This window comes from Mustela putorius, unplaced genomic scaffold (assembly GCF_011764305.1).
Source record: "Mustela putorius furo isolate JIRA1106 unplaced genomic scaffold, ASM1176430v1.1 tig00003853_pilon_pilon_pilon, whole genome shotgun sequence".
Lineage (NCBI taxonomy): Eukaryota > Metazoa > Chordata > Mammalia > Carnivora > Mustelidae > Mustela > Mustela putorius.
This window is the reverse complement of record NW_025422005.1, coordinates 16,228,184-16,247,324: the sequence shown is the minus strand read 5'-3', so window position 1 is coordinate 16,247,324 and position 19,141 is coordinate 16,228,184. Positions and strand designations below refer to the sequence as shown.

Below are 19,141 nucleotides of genomic sequence, written 5' to 3'. Positions count from 1 at the left end.
GTTCCCATCTGTGAAAAGGGAACATAATTGTAAAGGTTACAGGACTCAACGTGAGTTCTCAGAGCGGGAGAGTTCTCAGACCCTGTGGGAGCAGGGTCATTCAGCCCCCACCTGCCTTCTTTGTCCATTATCCTCTTTTCCTCTTCTTAGCGGGCCCCTGGGGTCTGGGGAAAGGGGATAGAGCTAAATATGAGGACTGCTGGGTTACATAGGCCTGGATCTAAATTCTAGATCTTCCGTGTGACATGGGCAGGTAATGTCCCCTCCCGGCGCCTCAACATTCTTATCTATAGAACAGGAGCAGGAAGATTAGAACAGCGGTTCTTTTTTTTTTTTTTTTAAGATTTTTATTTTATTTATTCGACAGACAGAGATGACAAGTAGGCAGAGAGGCAGGCAGAGAGAGAGGAAGGGAAGCAGGCTCCCTGCTGAGCAGAGAGCCCGATGTGGGGCTCGATCCCAGCACCTTGGGATCATGAACTGAGCTGAAGGCAGAGGCTTAACCCACTGAGCAACCCAGGCGCCCCTAGAGCAGCGGTTTTTGAAGCGTGGTCCTGAGAGGCTGCTACAGCACCAGGACAAGGGAGCTCAGAAGCAATGCTAATGCCAGCCCTCCCAGGGACTGTGACATTCCCGCGGTTTGAGAACCACCGGTGAGAACATCTACCCGTTAGGCTTATTGCAACAGCACAGGAGAAAATGCTTTCCAGTAGCTGCTGTCATTGCTCCAGGCTTGTGCCTTCTGGGCCTCTGCTGATGGGGCGGGCAGTATCCCTGCTCCAAAAAGGGCCAGTTGGATCCCCTCTGCTGGGATCTGGAAATTGGAGACATTAGTTTCTGTGTCACGCCTGTGAGGGGAAGGGCCCAAGTTGTTGGGCAAAGCTGTTGTTTGGAGACATGCATTTCCCTCCACTTGCCTTAATAGTCGAGAGGGCCAACCTGCAGAGAGAAGCTCAGAGCTGAGACATCTCAAAGGGAGACCAGATGGCCCTAGACTGGGGTCACCCATGTCTGGATCCTATGTCCACAGAGACTGGGCTGTCCTACCTGCTCCTGGGTCCAGTAGGACACCTCTGGCCTCTCCTGAGAAGTTCCTCCTTTGCTCCTAAGTCAGTATGAGCGGTTTTTGTCACTTGCATCTTAGAGGGCTCTGGCATGTGGAGGCCTGGGAATCAGGGTCAAGGGGAGTGTGCGAGGTCAGGGGTCATAGGCCTGAGGGGAACCACTTCCCTCTCTTCCCTTGCCCAACTGCTGGCCCAGCCAGGAGATCTGAGGTTCAACCCTCATCCTGTTCCCTAGAAGAAGGGCGCAATGGAGAAAAGGGGGCATTGAGGCAGTGATGCGCTAGCCCGGTCCTGAGAGCTGTCAGGGGTTACCTCGGGGCTCCTCCGTTATCTCGGTCCTGGTTCCTGTGCTGAAACCCCAAGCCTCTCCCCAGAGAGCCGTCGAGGTGAACCCTCCCCCCTGGCTGGGAAACAGCAATAATAAAGGTGAAGGGTTTCCCTGTACTCACGTTTGTGTACACTCACGTGTATTTTACGGGGTGAGTGTGGCGGGACACACAGTGAGCCCTGGATTTCTGGCCGATCTGGGAGCTGACTGAGGAGGGCAGGAAAGGGGCCTTGTGAAGAGGGTCCTGCCTGGGGTGGGGGTGCTGGTTCCGGTGGAGGAAAGGCGGCAGCGTCAGGCCTCAGGGAGCGTGGGTCCTGCGAGAGAACCAGCGGGCTGGAGGCACCACTGGAGACAAGCGCTGGTTTCTGGGCCACAGCCGGCTGTGCCTGGGTCCTTGCAGCAAGAGGGGGAGCCCTGCGTGTGCTTGACACCTGCAGCCAGGTCCGCCCCTGGGCGGGGAGTACAGCCCTGTATGGAGAGATCCAACTGCAAAGGCTCAAGAACCAACCCCCCCCCAACCCCGCCCAAGGTCTGATGGGTTTGGGAGGAAGGGGGGTGGCTTCACAGGCTCCAGCACTCACTGTGTCCCTGCCGCTGTGTGACCTTGGGCAAATCATCTGCTCTCTCTGAGCCTCAGATTCTCAGCTGTGAAAGGGGGAGAGCACTTTGCATCTCCTGGGCTTTGTGGAGGAACTTGAATGAACAAGGTACCCAGAGTGACAGGGGCTCAGTAACTCCACTGTGATGTGATAACGGTCACTCTTTGAGTCAAAGACCAAGCAGATGCTTTGTACGGAAAGGGTTGAACAGCAAAAAAGAAGGCCCAGCCCTGTTGAGAAAAGGTTGCCGGTCCCTGTTGGAGAGTCTGAGGTTGGGGCAGGTTGTCAAGGCCAGGCCTGAGGCCCAGGAGACCAGAAGCTATGCCCCGTGAACGGAGTCCTGAGAAACAGGCCCGTCTCCAAAGAGTCTGGTTGCTCTGACCCTCTGTGGTTGGCAGGAGAAGAGAGCCTTAAATCCCTCCTACCCCAGGTCAGGATCGGTCCTTGGTCTTGGTGGACTAGCGCTAGAAGGAGGGGCTACAGCGAGCAGGTAGAGGAGTGCGACAGTGGACGGTCCTATGCCTGTGTCCTTGGTCTTTATGGAGTGGCTGTGGTGCCCACTGGGCTCTGTGGGGTTCGGTGAGACCTGCCTTGCCAAGCTGGGCGGATGGGCTGGGCATGAGTGAAAAGCCCGAGGCAGGCTGTATGTGCTCAGCCCTGCACATGTGAGAAGTGGGGCGGGGGGAGATCAGAGGAGCCAGAAGAGCGAGCTCAGGGATGGCCCAGCTACAGGGAGATGATGTGACTTGAGTGGGGCTGTGTAGGAGCCTAGGGGAGCTGTGAGCATAAAGGCATCAAGGTGGGGCAGCACAGAGCTTGCCTGAAGATAGAGGACCCAGCGGTCCCCAGGGGAGTCCTTGTCCAGGAGAGGCAGGGGTGAGACTGGAAGTCCAGTCCATGGAGAGCCTGGAGGGCTAGGCTCATGGGCTGGGAGTCTATCCAGTTGGCCATGGGGTTAGTGAGTTTGTGCCAGGCTGGGAAGGATTTCGGTAGGGGGCGTGTGGGGAGAATCAAGAGGGGAAGGGTCTTGATTTCACAGTCAGTTTAGTTGTTACAGGAAGACCCTTTGATCCCTTGGGCAGGGGGATGTGATGTTATAAGCAGAAAAACTCTGTAAGTGGGGCGCCTGGATGGCCCAGTCGATGAAGACTCTGACTCTTGATTTTGGCTTAGGTCACCATCTCAGGGTTGTGGGATGGAGCCCTGCATCAGGCTCCGTGCTCAGTGTGGGGTCTGCTGGAGATTCTCTCTCCCTCTGTCTCTGCCCCTCCCCATACTTGCATGCTCTCTTTCCCTCACTCTCAAATAAAGATTCAAAAGAAATCTTAAAAAAAGAAAGGAAAGGAAAGGAAAGAAAAGAAAAGAGAAAAGAAAAGAAAAGACAAAACCTTTGTAGTGTGTGGGTGGCTCAGTGGGTTAAGCCTCTGCCTTCGGCTCAGGTCATGATCTCAGGGTCCTGGGATTGAACCCGGAATCGGGCTCTCTGCTCAGCGGAGAGCCTGCTCCCCACCCCCCGCCTGCCTCTCTGCCTACTTGTGATCTCTGTCTGTCTGTCAAATAAATAAAACCTTAAAAAACAAAAACAAAAACAAACAAACAAAACAACCTTTGTAGTGTCCAGCCTCAGTACATTGCCTTGAAAGGGGTCTCAAGTCATCAGTGGGCCGACCCAGTTCTCCCTGTGGAATGAAGGACAATCCCTTCGTCCGCCTGATCCTCAGTCTTCTCTATAAACTGGGCATGATGTACCCTATCTCCCCCCATGAGTGTGAGGCTTAATGAGACAATGAAAGGGTCTAATCCAGCGCTTGGAACACGGTAGGTGCTCAGTAGCCGGTGTTCCCTCCCCATCTCCCACTGTGGCTGTCACAGAGCTGGGTAGTCTGGTTCTCCATTCACCTCCTAACAGATGGAGTTTTTGCTTTCAGAGCTCATTCACTCACTCATTCATTTAACCAGCGTTCAAGCAGCACTTCAGAGCACCTATTGTGTGCTAGATATTGGGGGACAAAGTTGAATTAGACCACTGTCCTTTGGCCTTGGAAAGTTTATTTTCTCATTCCTTCAGCAACATCCACGGAGCCCTACTGTGCGTTTCGGTCTGGTGGGGGTGGGGATGGGGGTCCAAGTGAGCCTTGCTGGCAGGGGTAAGGGATGGGGAGGGAGCCAGCCAGCCCCACAGCTCACACTTCTGCGTCTGGGAAGAGCAAGAACCCAGAGAAGATGCTATTGGCACCTTCCAAGCCCAGCAGGGCGTTCTTGTCTGTGGCCTGCAGAAACACGTTCTCCCCCTCGCTCAGCTTGAGGACCACACCGCCCGTGGTGACCTGGAAGGTGTTCTGGGCGTAGTCGCAGAAGGTGACCACCTTCTCCATGCGCTCCCGGCCCCGGATGAGGTTCACGCACAGGTTCCCTCGCGAGCTGGCATGGTAGGCGAAGTAGTAGATGCCGGGCACGGTGCAGGTGAACTTGCCGCTGCGGGGTTCGTAGTTGCGGTTCTCGTTGGTGATCACGTGGTCGAAGCGGATGGGCTGCTCCCGCCGCAGGACGCTGTTGATGGTCCTCGTGGCAGAGAAGGCGATTTTCTGTGTGGCCCTATAGTCCCCTGACTCGCCCTTGGGGCCACGGGGTCCGGGGGGGCCTGGGGAACCTTTGGGACCAATGGGGCCCTTGGGGCCTACTTTGCCTGGTTTCCCAGGCATCCCTGGGTCTCCCTTCTCCCCAAACTCGCCATGGTCTCCAGCCAGCCCTGGCAGCCCTGGAAAAGCAGAGACAAGAGACATGATGGGCCAGGGATCGCTGAGTACCCAAAGAAGGAGCCCCCGGGCTAGGAGTCCAAGAGCGTGGCTGTGTAACTTCTGCCATGTCCCTGCTCCTCTCTGGGCCCCAGCTTGCTGTGTGTGGAAGGCGGGGTGGTCTCCTCCCAGCCCCGCTTTCCCCATAGCAATGGGACCTGACACCCAAGGAGTGGACAGTGGTGTCTCCTTAGGGAGGGTGCTGGGCCTGCTGTCCTCACCAGCTCATACAGGCTCCCCTGTTCCAGCCTGGAGCCGGAGAATGAATTCTCAGCCCACATACTCTCCCTCCTCACTCCCCCCTCAGGATAGACATCTTTAATCAATCCCGACATTCCTTTCACTGGAGCCTAGAACTGAATCTTGGAAACCTTCTCATGCCCTCCATGTGGCCGCTACCCGTCTGTCTGGCACAGTGCGAGACAAAACCTCTTTTCCAGGGAAGGGGCAGAGTATCATGGCTGAGAGCATGGGCCCAGGGGACAGACAGATGTCCTGCGACATCTGCCATTATTAGTCATGTGCCCTTGATGGAGTCACACTCTCTGGGGCTCAGCTTCCTCCGCTGTAAAATGGGCTCATGAGGATACTTTGTGGGATTTCGAGGGTCACTTGGGGATTGTGTGAGGACAAAAGTTGGTTTTGGTTAAATGAACGAACAAACGAACATTTTCCAGGGGGTTTTCTTGGGGGGAAGTCTCATTTGAACCCTGTGACAACCCTGAAAAGAATCTGCCCACATGTTATAGGTAAAGAAACTGCATTTCAGGGAGGGGAAGCCACCCCCCCGGGAGGCAGCCCAGGAGTGCGCGTCTGCCGCGGAGCTCTCTGTCTGCCTGGACTTAGGGGTGAGAGAGCCACGGTCTGATCTCAGCCTCGATATGGACGTGGCTCCCTCAGGCAATTCAGTAGTCCTTCTGGACATCAGTTTTCCGGGCTGTAAAACGGGAATCGGAATTCCCTCTTCTCAAAGTCATTGCGGGGCGGAGGAGAAGGGGGTGCTTGGCAAGCTGATGGATTTGCAAGTGCTTTTGCGATCTCTTGGGTCAGCCGCTGTGACCGGGGAGGCAGGAGATGGGGCCTTGCTCAACGACACGAATGTATCCCCCAAAGCGGGCAGTACCTTTCTCTCCCTTTGTCCCTGGGGTCCCAGGTTTGCCGTTAGAGCCTGGTGCACCGGGGATGCCCGGGATGCCAGGGATGGCCGCGTGTCCAGTACAGCTGCTCTGGGCCCAGGAGGCGCCCGACAGACTCAGGAGCAGCAGCAGCACCAGAACGCAGCCCCTCGGGGCCGTCATCACCACTCCGTCTCAGCTACCGCCTGCGGGAGGACAAGAAGATGGAGTGGGTTATTGCCAGGGCGACTTGCACCATGTGTGCCATCATTCATTCACTCCTTCCCATACTCACTGAGTGTGTCCTTTCCACCAAGCCAGACCCTGTGCAGGGTGCTGGGGTGACACAGCAAAGGCTCCTGCTTGCATGGAGCTGGCAGCCTTAGGAGAAGGCGGATGATAACCAGGTCAACAGAGAAGTCCATGGAAGCAGGGAGAGTCTGCAGAGTGCTCTGCAGGAAACGCAGGGGTGCTGGGAGGGAGAGGGAGAGCCACGGGGGTTGAGGGGCAGGTGGATGGTTTTCTGGGTTGGGAGTGGGCAGGCGGCATCTCTGAGAGGGGTGTTCGGGCTGACAGCTGGAGGTTCAGCAAGGACTGGGGCAAGAATGTTCCAGGAGGAAAGGAAGCAGGGGCAAAGACCCGGAGGCAGGACAGCTCCTGGAGCATCGAGGACCCTGTAGGGAAGCCAGTGTGGCTGGAGGGGCATGAGGGGTCAGCGGAACCGGACGTCAGAGCTGTGGTTCTCTGGCTTTGGATTTTCTTGCAAGCGTTCTCATTCAAGAGAGCTTCTGAGTTCAGGGAGCCAGTGCTGTTTCCAGAGCGGGCCACTTTACACCCTCAGAGCACAGCCTGGAGGAAGCTGTTATTTTTATACCAAAGAGGACCTGGTGGCTCTGGGAGGCCGCAACACTTGCTCAGGGTCATACAGAAAGGACTATAGCCAGTACTCAAACCCAGGCCTGTCTGCCTCTCAAGCCAGTATGCCTGCTGGCACAGCAGGCCATCTCTGCAGATGAAATATCCTCAGGTCCCTGGGGGAGGAGGGAAACACTGGCCCCTTCTGAATCCCAGAGAACTAGGAAGAACTGTGCTGTCTTGATCTGATCAGCACAGCCAACCCCCCATAGCATCAATTCTCAAGACAGAAGGGAACTTAAAACTCATCGGATCCACTGTTGCTTTACAAAATTGAGGGGATAGGGGCACCTGGGTGGTGCTGTCGGTTAGGCACCTGACTCTTGGTTTTGGCTTAGATTGTGATCTTGGAGTTGTGAGCCCATGTCAGGCTCTGGGCTCAGTGTGGAGTCTGCTTGAGATTCTCTCTCCCTCTCCCTCTGCCCCTCCTGCTCATACTTACTCTCTCTCTCTAAAATAAATAAATCTTTTTAAAAATTGAGGGTCATTCACGTAATAAAAATTAAACCTAAATTGTTTATCTTTGCATGAGACCAGTTCCCATTCTTCCTGGAGGTTTTACAGCATGACGGATTGGACCACTTCAGTAACCCACACATTGGGCACTTAGCCAGGCTCTGGGCCAAACATGGTACATGCCGCTGTCTCATTGCATGTGGTCCTCCACACAGCCCCCATCCACCCCCAGGGAAGCACCCGGCTTTCTCCTTCTCCAGATGGGGAGACTGGGTATTCGAGAGGGTGGGACCCCCATCAAGGTCACAAGGCCACTTTGGGGCTGGGATTCCTACCCATGTCTTTTGCATCTTCAACCTCACAGCGTGTTCTGTTAAGAGGCTGCTGAGCCTGGTGGTTCGAACGTGGGCTTCGGAGCCAGACGGGCTGATGGGGCTAAGTATGGTGGCATTTGGAGCAGCGTGGGGTATGGCGCTCAGTGGAGGCGTCTGTCTTTACTGCTCTTGCTGCTGTAGCAGGGTCTGTGTCAGGGGCGGTGGTGAGGGACCCCTGATGACTGCCAGGGACCCACTCAGTCCTCTGCCTCTCCCAGGTAAGGGCCTCAGGCAAATCGCTTCTCTCTGGCGTGTTTCCCCTTCCACGAAATGGGGATAATACTAACCTCTGGCACGTAGGATTCGCGGGAGGACGGATGAGGTAGGACCTGGCATGGAGGAAAGGCTGAACGAATAGTAGCTGTTTCTGTATTATCCCCATCATCTACGAACCCCCGGATATGATAGAGGATGGTTGGAAAAGTATAAAACAGAATCCAGCCCCTTTGGGAGATGGGGCTCGGGGAAAGAAGGTCTCAGGGGGATGTCGTGCAGGGGTGGAGAGCTCTAATCTGACGGGGGGGGGGCATGAGGGCAGTGGTCCCAGACCCACCATGAGACTCAGGCTTGCTGGGGAAGCAGGAGGTAGGGTGGAGGGAGAGGGGAAGATCCGGGTTCTGGCTCATCTCAGGGGCCACTGAGTCTCAGATCTGGGCAAGGACCTAGGACTCCCCTGGTCTGATCCCTCTCCCCGCCATGTGTCACCACCGCCAGCCTTGCCCCTCACATCTTTTCCGTGTCAGCAGTTCTCCCAAATCCTTCCAGCCCCCAACAGTCCCTTCCCTGCCCCGCCCCCAGCTTGGAATCAGGCCAACTGGACTTACACTGCCCCTTGGCTGCCCGCTCACTGCATGACCTCAAGCAAGGACCTTAACCTCCCTGGACCTCTTAAGCTAATTTTACCTGTCAGGGCAGAGGATTCCGTGAGATGGAGTCTGAGAGGAACGCGGTCTCTCGTGGGGTGTGTGGTTCCACCCCCTCCTTGACAAACAGGGTTCGCTTCACTCAGGGCTAACTACTCACTGCTCGCCACTCCCCCTACGAGTCAAATTTGTTCCTTGAAAGAGTCAGGCTGAGTTTTCTTAGCAGACGGGGAGGAAATAAGAGAAGGTAGGTGTTGGAGAAATGCTGGGCTAGGCGGAGGGGGACCTGGGTTCTAATTTCATCTCTGCCTCTGACATATCCCGAACCAGGTCAAGCCTGACCTCCTTTGGGGCTCTCAGTGCCCCTAGAATGTTCTATTATTCCCAGAGAGGGTCCAAGCTGAGAGAGGTTTCCTGCCTCACCCCAGGTCACCGGCATCTAAGAGACAGAAGCGGGACTCAGCTCGAGTCTTACCGACTCCCAAGCTCTTATGTGGGTGCCTCCCATCACTCAGGACTAGCCGTAGACCCCCCAAGCGCGCCCCCAGGGAGTTTGACTCCCCGGGGTCGGGGGTTGGGCCCAGGGATCCACACAGTTATTGGCCCCTGGTGGCTGTGAGGCAGGGGACGCAAGGGGTCCCCTTTGGAACTCATTACCCTCTGCCATATGGGTCCTGCTGCGGCTCCCCCCAGGCACCAAGCCCCAACCTCACCTGGGAACCTGGAGTCCGGTGATGCCGCTGGGCTGGGCAGCAGTGGGACCAGGACCTAGGCGCCTGCTGCTCTCAGGCTGAAGCGGAAGTTCCAGTCCCCAGAGACAGGAAGGGCCTTCCCCTGACGGCCCCCTCCCCTGGGCCCAGCAGGACAGCACCCTCTTCTCTTGGCCCACCCAGGCAGTTTCAGGTCCCGTTTCTGCAATCTGGAGGGCTTTACTGTAAATGGGGAGGGTGGTTGGCCGGTTTGGTTTCGCCAGCTCAGCAGTTGTTGGGAGAACAGGCTGTGCTGGGAGAATGGCCACAACCGGTGGCTTGCGTGCCAAGGTCCCCCGGCCTTGCGATCCCCTCCGGCAGACATGGGCGTTCCTCCCTGACATGAGAACATGGCTGGCCTGGGGCCTGAGCACTGGATTTGGAGTCAGAAACCGTGACTCATTTTCTGGCTCTGTCACTCATCAGTGAATTTGATTCCTGAGGTCTCGAAAGGGGGCCAAAATATTCTCCACCAAGAGGACCCAGGGGAGCCCTAATTTCCTCTGCTAGATGATGGGACTATAAGGACACCTGTGCTGTAGACAGCTCAGGGCACTGGGGGGTTCATTTGCGATCATGGAAGAGAAAGCAGAGGATAAACTAGAAAGAACAGGGTACGTGTAAATTGCTAAGTTCACGCATATCTCAGGCTTCCCTTTTCTGGGTGCATCTTCTCTGCCTTCTTCCGTTCTATACTTCCGCTCTTGCCCCGTTCTCAGAAAATTATCTAATCATGAATTTTGAATGTGGTCATTATTTATTGAGAGCCCTTCCTTCTGCTTACAGTAGGGCTCGAAGCCGGTGACCATGATGGGCATAGGCAGGGGTTTAACTGCTTGTTGATCCTGGAATCACACCAGGTCCGGGCTGGACACGAGCTTGGAGGTCACCTAGCTCATTCCCCTCGCCTTCCATATGGGAAAACTGAGGCTCAGAGGGGAGAAAGTTGTCGCTGAACAAATGTCTATCACGAGCCTCCCTGTGCTAGGTGCTGGAGATGGTCACAAGCAGATCAGCTGTGTCTCCTGTCCCCAGGGAGAGCTCCTTCTACTGGGGGAGACCGGTTTAAGCATGGAATGATGCAGTGGTCTCACGGCCTCTGTGATAAGTGTCAGAGAAAAGAGGGGACTAGGAGCGCCTGGGTGGCTCAGTCCATTGAGTGTTGGACTCGGTTTTGGCTCAGTGTGTGATCTCATGGGTCCTGGGGTCAAACCCGGTGCCTGGCTCCTGCTCAGCAGGGCGCTGGTTTCTCTCCTTATTTCTCTGCCTCTGCCTCTCTGCACACACTCTACTCTCTAAAATAAATAAATAAATCTTAAAAAAAAAAAATAAAGGAAAGGAAAAGGAAAAAGAAAAGATTGCTGCAGCCCACGCCTCATACAAGTGGCAGCTGCGGGACTCAGCCAGCCGTCCCCGATGCCAGGGTCTCAGCCTGTTCGCTGATGCTGCATCTGAGGCAACGTGATGCCTCTCGCAGCGGTGGGTGCCCCTTGTGGGGACAGGTACCTCTCTCTGGGACGGGTGCCCCTCTCTGGGATGGGTGCCCCTCGCAGAGACAGGTGTCCCTCTCTGGGATGGGTCCTCCTCACTGGGATGGGTGCCCCTCAAAGGGATGGGTACCCCTCATGTGGACAGGTGTCCCTCACAAGGATGGGTGCCCCTCCTAGTGATAGGTGCTCAGCTAGATCAGGAGCTGCCACAGGTCAGGAGAGTCCTACTTGACATCTGTGTTTGGTGACAGAACATCTTTGAGCTTGTGGATGTTAACTGATGGAAATTAATGGTTACCTGCAGTGGGTATTAGGGAAAGAAGAAACTAGTTTGGTAAAACCAAAGGGTCTCTGGGATTGGCCAGCTATAGACTCAAAGGGACTGAGCCTGGATGAGGAGGGAAGGCATTGGATTCTGAGCTGGGAGAAGGGTAGAGCTCTGTACCACTTAGTCTCTGTGCCTATGAAATTGTAAATTCATAGATTGCAAGTCTAGGGTTCTTCTGAACCCTAGGGTTCTTCTAGGGCCCCCAAGGGCCACCTGGCCTTGGGTTTCTAATTCTTCGGTGGCTGTTGGCAATGAGAAAACATGAGCTTGAGGGGCGCCTGGGTGGCTCAGTGGGTTAAGCCGCTGCCTTCGGCTCAGGTCATGATCCCAGGGTCCTGGGATCGAGTCCCGCATTGGGCTCTCTGCTCAGCAGGGAGCCTGCTTCCCTCTCTCTCTCTCTCTCTCTGCCTGCCTCTCCATCTACTTGTGATTTCTCTCTGTCAAACAAATAAAAAAAAAAAAAAAAAAAAAAAGAAAACATGAGCTTGAACTTGGAGTTCAAGGAGACAGCTGAAGACTAAGACCAGAAGGCAGCAGGGAGGGGAGGACAGCCACGGGCTTAGGAGTCATCCTCCCCCAAGTTTGAATCCCAGCTTTGTTTTGGTCTAGCCATGTGGCCTCAGGCACATTTACTGGCCTCAGTTTCCCCATATGTGAATGGAAGGCATGGGTTGTGGGGGGCCATTGAGGTAACCTGGCATGTCTAGGGCCCAGCCTTCTGTAGGTCCCACATGCGAACCCAGGGGCCGTGTTATATATACGAAGAGAAGAATGAATTCTTGGAGGCTGGGTGCATGGGCGCCATGCCTGGATCAGGGATCAGGAGCAGAGGGGTCTCTGGGCCTCGGCCCCTGAGTAGGAGTCAGCTGGTGTCTGTACCTGTAAAACTCCGCCTCACATCCCTGACACAGAGGGAACGATCCCTACCAAGCGTGGCAGCAGAGACGTACAATTCCTCAAGTTTCCGCGGTCTAAGAGAGATTCCTTGAGGCTTGGGGTGTCTTTGTCTTCTTTATAAAGTTTTTGTTTATTTATTTTGTTCAAGGGGAAAAGCCGCGGGAGAGGGAGAGAGAGAACCTCAAGCAGACTCAAGCCGTGCCTTGGGGCATCCTCTTCTCGTTCTGGTCCCACTCCCCTCCCCTTGCCTGCCCCGCTTCGAAGCCCTCGCCAGGTTCCGCTCAGCCCAGCAGACAAGCTGGCATTTTCAAAGGCCCTTCTTTCATGACAAAGCGAGAACAACAAGGAAACAATTATGGAAAATAAAAACAGCACAATAGTTGTCATTTCCAAAGCACAGGTTTCTGATCTGACACTGTGGCCTACATAAATGGTGTATTGATTTTTTAAACAAAAGAGAAATGAGAAGAAAGTTGTATCACTTGAGGCGTTGCTAGGCGGACTGCTAAGTGGCTGATGGAGGAGAGCCGTGAGGGGAGTGGCCCCGTGACCTGGCCCTGGCCCTGCCAGAAGCACCCCGTGACCCAGCCGGGGTTCCTGGGCTCTTGCCTCTGTTCCCACTCTGTGTGTGTGTGTGTGCGTGTGTACGTGTGTGTGTATGTACATGCATGACTTTCTTGTGCCACCGGATTTGGGAACATAGGTTCTAAAAAGTCACCTAATTTGTGATCCAAGGCTCTGGAGGGCACTGCGGAGACACAGAAGGGAGAATCAGGGAAGGCTTCGTGGAGGAGGTGATTTTTATGTTGAACCCTGACAGCTGAGTGTGTATCCGCCAGGTGGACGGAGGGCTAGTGTGCGAGCGGGGCGGGGGGCATGGCACCCAACAACATGGCAAAGGCAGGAGGGTGTGGAATGGCTCCTTTCCTGAACAAAAGAGCCAAAATTGGTGGTGTTGGTTGTGGGCCGCAGCCATTGTTCTGACACCCCCTGCTGGGTGGGTCAATGTCCCTGTGAGCCCCGGGGGGCCTTGTGGAAGCAAGCTGAGATCCCAGCCGGGCCGGGTAGGTTCTCCTTGGGACTAGGTGGGCTCTAACGCTGGACGGGCAGTCTGCCCAGGAAAGTTACACTTTTTATCTTTTTTGAACTTGAACTATCAACCCTTCTCATGGTCACCACAGGGAAAGTGCTGTGACTAGAATCTGGCCTCCTGGTCCTCCGCATGGGTCTGGGAATTCGAACATGGCTGTTTACCCGTGAGCATGGACAGCTTTAATGACAGGAGCACCTCTCACCCAAACAAGTGACAGCAGATGGCCCATTGAGGACCTCTGGCGGCCTTCAATCACACTCTCCCAAATGGCCACGGGATGCTGAGTGCCAACCTTTACTGAGCACCAGCTAGATGCTCTGTCTAAATCTAGAGCCCGCAGATGGCGGCGGCAGGTGCAAAGCTGAGGATGAAGAGGCCGCTTCTTGGAGAACTTGGCAGTGAGAAGCCTGAGACTTGCATATTTATCAACTTATTTATTTATTTATATATCTCCTTGCCTTTCCCAAGACTTGGGGTTGGGGGGGTGCAAAAAACATTGACAGTATTAGAAGGTGTTGGTTAAGTCTCAAAGCAGTGACTCCTGAAGGAGCTCAGAGGAGGGAGAAAACGTGGGGCAGGGGGTCAGGGCGGGCTTCCTGGAAGAGGAGTCCATCAGGTAGGGAGAATGGCCCGAGCACAGTGGTTTTTTTTCGGGGAAGCTCAGGGAGGCGGGGTGGCCCTGGGGCTGGAGCCAACCTGACCGCCCTAGTCGGGAAAGAGCAGGAAGCCGGAGAAGACGCTGTCGGAGCCTTCGGTGCCCACCATGCCGTTGTAGTCATTGACTGCCAGCCATACCTGCTCCCCTACCTGCAGCCGCAGCAGCACGCTGCCCGAGCTGACCTGCTTGCTGTTGGACATGTGGTCACAGAAGGTGGTCACCTTGGTACCACTGCGGTACAGGTGCACGCACAGGTTGGCCGTCTGCGACGTGTGGTACACAAAGTAGTAAAGCCCCGGGACTTTGCAGGTGAACTTGCCGGTGCTCGTGTCGTAATCCCCCTGTGGATTGGTGATGACTGTGTTGAACTTGACCAGGCTGTTGGGCCTGGGGTACTCGGCCGTCTGCCGTGTGACTGTGAACACGGACTGGTGCTTCTGCTTGTATCTACCCTCCTCGCCCGGCTCCCCTGGGGGTCCCATGAGGCCGGGAACCCCGGGAATCCCAGAGGTTCCCATGGGGCCATTTTTCCCAGGAAAGCCAGGTGTGCCGGGTTCTCCCTTCTGACCCTTGGGTCCTCGTGTTCCCGGGATAGCTGGGATTCCTGGGGAGAGAGCAGGTGGGAAGGAAGTGATGGGACAGGGAACAGGGCTCCTGAGGAAGGATCAGATCCCAGAGAGCCACTGGGAGCTTGGAGCGGGAGCGTGCGAGAGCCGGGCACCGCACAGGAAGTGCTCGGGAAGGTCAGCTCCTGGTGAGGCCTGGAGGCACTGCAGGGCCCTGTCTCATCCTTCAGGACAGCTTCCAGCAACTGTTTGGGAGGGGGCAGACGTGCTGGGGGAGGGGCCTGACAGGCAGTGGGGGGTGGGGGCCAAAGGCATGGCCTTTGGCATAGGACAGGATTCCGCTGTGTGACTTTGGGTAAGTTGCTCAGTCTCTCTGAACCTCAGCTTTAACATTTATAAAATGGCCGTACGGCACTTTAAAAAAGGATTTTGGCCACAGTTTTCTCACTTGTAAAACGGAGTTAACAATTTTACCTACTCCATAAGGTAGGCATATGCTGAACATTTGGAACCATGCCTGGCATATAGTAGGAGCTCAATAATTGGGGACCGTCAGCCACCCAGGCCACAGGATGGCCAGAGATAGCCTTGTAGTATAAGTTCTTGAAAAAATGGCAGACCTGGGGGCCTCACTTGGCTCACCCTGAATCGAAGAATTCCTTCTGGATTGTTGGCAAAATTCCATTCTAGTGCCAGGAGGGAAGATGGCGGTGGGGAAAATCCCAAGGACATTCCTTGTCCCTGGCCTGCCCACCCCTGCTTCTGCCGCCCCCCAGCACCTCCATCCAACCTCACCCCAGTGTCACCCATGCTGGCTCTACACACACCTGCATCCCAGATATGCACCTGGCCCAGAAGGCGCCCCCAGACTCCAGCACCTGCCCAGCACCTACACCGCCCCCCGTGTCCTTAGCCCTCTTTGCTCATGCTAGCACTTGCCCATCATTCTGCAATCCCGACTTCTCACTCCCCATGCCCCCAACTCCTTAGGATCCCAGGGAGGGAAGTGAGCACAGACCTCCCATAAAAGCAATGATGACAGCTGAACGTGCATAGCTTACGCGTCCCCGAGACCTTACCACGTGCGTGGTCCTGTTTTACATTCCAACTTGTTTAATCATCCCAGCGCCCCCGGGGCCGCCTGTACTACTGTCTCCCCATTCGACAGATGAGGACACTGAGGCTCTTTGCACAAGGAAGTGGTAGGGCCATCTGTGCATTGTGGACACTCCCCATGTCCACTCCACCGGGTTCCCCAGCAACCCCCCCGCCCTGAGGTCCATGCTGCAGAGCAGGTGGTGGAGGGGTTGTAATCAAAGAGCACAACACTTTAGAATTTGCCAAAGGTCTCCGGGATCATCTCCTGTGATCCTCCCCCCACTTCCTGGGACGGGTGCTCTCATTCTCTCCTTGGTGTCAGATGAGACACTGAGGCACAAAATTGGGGAACGGGGGGGACCGAGTCCTGGGGTCTGAGGAGAGATGGGTGACACCTGCCAGGAAAGCTGGCCTCTGCTCAGAGAGCTGGTGCAGCAGAAGATTGCACAGACGTGCTAGCAAGTGGCCATCCTCCTCCCCCCAGCTGTAGCCCCCGATGGACACTTGCCCGCTGCCCCCAGGCCTCCAGTGATGCCTCCCCAGCAGGCCGGCAGACTCACCTGGCTCGCCCTTGGGCCCCGGCAGTCCATCGTAGCCGTCCTTCCCGGGGGCCCCTGGTAGGCCCGGCATCCCGGGGATCCCGTAGCAGCCTGTGCTGGCCTGGCCCCCAAGTGGCAGCACCAGCAGGAGCAGCAACAGGTTTAGTCCGAGGTGGGGCCGGGAACTGGACCCCATGTCCATCCTGGGGAAGGATCTGGGTAGGGAGAGAGCTGAGTTGGCCCCCGCCAGCCCCTCACCCACCCTCCTCACTCGCTTGTTCCCGGGGCCAGTTCTTCTCAGCCCTCCGGAGCCTACCTCCCTTCCCCAGGCCCCTTCCCTTGCCCCTTGAGGGCTGGGACCACAGGACGGATGGAGATGGGACCTCGTCTCTGCACCCAGGCCCTCAGCTCAGCAGCGATGGGGACCCTCCTTCCTTTCACCAATCAAGTTGTCCCCACGTTTCAGGGAGGCGGCAGGGGGAACTGCCAATTGCCCTCGCCTGGGCAGGGGTCCTGGCCTCACCTGGGTTGGCAGGATTCTGGTCTGGTCACAGAGATGTCCTTAGATCTGCTTCCGTTCTCCCGGGCGGGAAGATACCGTGTCAGAGTAGTCACATCAAGGAGGGCCCAGAGCAGGCTGGGCGGCCCCCTCCCCTCTGCTCACCCTGCTTCCAATCCCACATCCCCTTTCCCATAATTTTTCCTGACTCAGTACTTTCTTTTGGGTACTGAGTCTGGCTGACCGCAGCAATGCCCCTGTGTTCCCCACCCCAGGGTCATGCATGTCTGAAATGAGGAAATGTCTACCCCACCCCGGGTCTGCTGGAGGGAGTGTGTGTGTGTGTGTGTGTGTGTGTGTGTGTGTGTGTGTTAGAGAGAGAGAGAAAGTCCTTACCAAAAATCATGTGCAACTGATTTCTTGGGGTCCAAAGCCTTGCTCTGACCCCTCTGCTTCGCTGCCCCAAGAAACAAACCTCGCATGCACTTGTGAAGTGGCAGGCCTTATTCTAGAATCTTCCGTTTGCCCCTCTCACTTGTTACACTTGGGGGTGGACACCAAGATGGGCAAGCCTCGATGGCAGGCAGCCTGCTGTGGTGGACAGAGTCAGTGGCCTCGGATGTCCTCCAGCCCTGCCACTGCCTTGCTCTGAGGCCCTCTGCAAACCACTCTAGGCTTCAGTCTTCTGGTCTGTATATTGGGGGGGGGGGAGGGGGCAGGAGGGCGGGTCTAGGTTTTGCATGTGCGCACGTCTTCCTTTGCTGGGGCCCTTGATGACCCCTGCCTCCCTTGCCTCCATTTCCGGCACCCCTGCATCTGGTCTTGGAACCTGTGGTGGCTGCTGCAGGGTTGCTGGTTGGGGCCGGGCTCGCAGAGCTGGGAGAGGGCCCTCTCCTCTCTTCCTGTTCTCCTCCTATGACATTCTGAGGAGGAGGGGCTGCTGAGCAGTTGAGGGGTCCCACCCTGACACTCCACCTGTCCCCGGTGTCACTCGGGGTGAGGCCTTTGACCTCCCTGAGCATCCATTCCTCCTGCGTAAATGGGGGGTTCCAATAGCTCCCATGCAGGGCAGCGGTGAGGACCCAGCAGGACCCAGTGAGGCAAGCGCAATGCTTAGCCTGGTGCCAGGAGTGAGCGGGAGTTCACAGCTCTGCCCCTGCCCCAGCAAGTGACCTTAAGGGCCTCGGTCTCCTTTTCTGTCCCTACACCCTTTCGCCCAGGGCTGCAAAATGTGAGCTGAGGGCAAGGATGTGAATGAACTTGGCCCCGGAAGTCCCCAGCAGGTAGAGGGCTGGGAAGAGCAGAAAGGGTAGACATGACATTGCTGGGGAGACCCCATCTTCCATTCTCATCTTGTTTGCGCGGGTCTGTGTTGTCCAGCAGGTGGCAGCCTTGGCCCATGCTCAGCCTGCCCGGCCCCAGCGTCCAGGCCTTGCCGGGCTTGGCCTGAGCCTGTTCCCCTCCTTCGGGTGATCTGCCTCAGGCAGGGTGGGTGCGGGGGTGCGTCTAGGTGGGATTTAGGATAAGGGGCTGCCTGACCCTCCCTGCACTAGCCTGGTCTCTCCCACCACTTGCAGGGGCTGCACTCCGGACATCTTCGAGTCCCATTACAATGAGAGGAGCGCTCCACTCTGGGGTCAGCAGAGCCGGTTCACATCTCCGACCTGCCACTCTCTGGCAGTGTGACGGCGGGTAGGCATCTCCTGTCCCTGAGGCTCCGTGAGGAGGGGTTGCTGAGATCCGGTGTGTCTGTGGCTAGGAAATACCCAGCCCATCGTAGGTGCTCGATCTGCTTCATTTCCTGGAAGCGTATGTTCTGGGCCAGGAGGCAGGGAGCTGGGGCAGAGCAGAGGCCCGAAGCAGACAGAGGGGCCAGAGGAGACCAGCACAGCCCTGGGGCTACAGCGGGGTCACCCTCTCCTTCCTGACCCCCAGAAGCTGCAGGTGGGGCAGCCCTGGCCCAGGAGAGGGTCTCGGGAGTCTGTCCGAGGCCTGGGGGGAGGTACGGGTTTGTGGGGACTCCAGCTGCTCCTTGTGTCCGACAGTAGGTGGGAGACACCGATCCTGGGCCCCGGGGGCCGGCCGGTGGGAGTGTGAGCGCATGTGAGGGTCAGCGAGTGAGAGAATTGGGGCGGTGCTAAGGCACATGCGTGTTGGAGGATGAGGAGAACGTGGCACGGGTGTGCCTGGGACACATGTGTCAAGGTTGTGTGTGTGTCTATGTGTGTGTGAGAGAGAGAAAGTGTGTGTGTGTATGTGTGCGTGTGTGTGTGTGTGTGTGTGTAAGAGTGTACTTTCGACAGTTTAGGAGGGGTACTTGGGTGTCTGAGGCACAGAGTGCCTGGGTAGGACAGCACAGATACCCCAAGTATGTCTGCGGGTGTGAAGGTTTCAACGAATGTGCACGTGTGGTGTGCAGATGTATGGTGTGTGTGCAGTGCAGGGCACAAATGGCTTTCTCTGGGGAAACACCCAGGGCATTAGACATCCTCAGAACCAAACTTCCGGCTACTTATTGTCTTCGCATTCAGAGGACGAGGTGGGGCTTCTTGCCTCTGAGCAGCTCTGCACAGGCTAAGTGGGACCCCGGGAATATGCACCATGGGCACCCCAGATCTTCTCAGTTCCAGCCAGCAGGGATGCCCAGCCCGGGAGGGAGGAAGCCCCAGCCTCTATGCTTCCCCGGGGCGGGGGGAAGCCCAGGGCAGGACTCAG

At 56.4% G+C, this 19,141-nt stretch overlaps 1 protein-coding gene across 1 annotated transcript; it reads right to left on the bottom strand.

Moving 5' to 3' along the window:
- Nucleotides 1-4,023: 4,023 nt before the first annotated feature.
- Nucleotides 4,024-16,600, bottom strand: C1QC (complement C1q C chain). The gene is made up of 6 exons (XM_004741228.3): nucleotides 16,451-16,600; nucleotides 15,949-16,142; nucleotides 13,774-14,328; nucleotides 6,197-6,373; nucleotides 5,910-6,098; nucleotides 4,024-4,749 (listed from the first exon to the last, which is right to left on the bottom strand). The coding sequence occupies exons 2-6, from the start codon at nucleotides 16,127-16,129 to the stop codon at nucleotides 4,175-4,177; spliced, it is 1,677 nt and encodes a 558-aa protein (XP_004741285.2). The 5' UTR covers nucleotides 16,130-16,142; nucleotides 16,451-16,600; the 3' UTR covers nucleotides 4,024-4,174.
- Nucleotides 16,601-19,141: the final 2,541 nt, after the last annotated feature.

Coding starts and splice junctions, on each gene's coding strand:
- C1QC (XM_004741228.3), bottom strand. CDS start 16,129: ATGGACATGGGGTCCAGTTCCCGGCCCCACCTCGGACTAAACCTGTTG. Junction 6,374..13,773: donor CTTCCTGCTCTTTCCCGACT/AGGGCGGTCAGG, acceptor TCTCCCTCCCAG/CACCCCTGCGTTTCCTGCAG. Junction 4,750..5,909: donor AGGGACAAAGGGAGAGAAAG/GTACTGCCCGCT, acceptor CTGCTTTTCCAG/GGCTGCCAGGGCTGGCTGGA.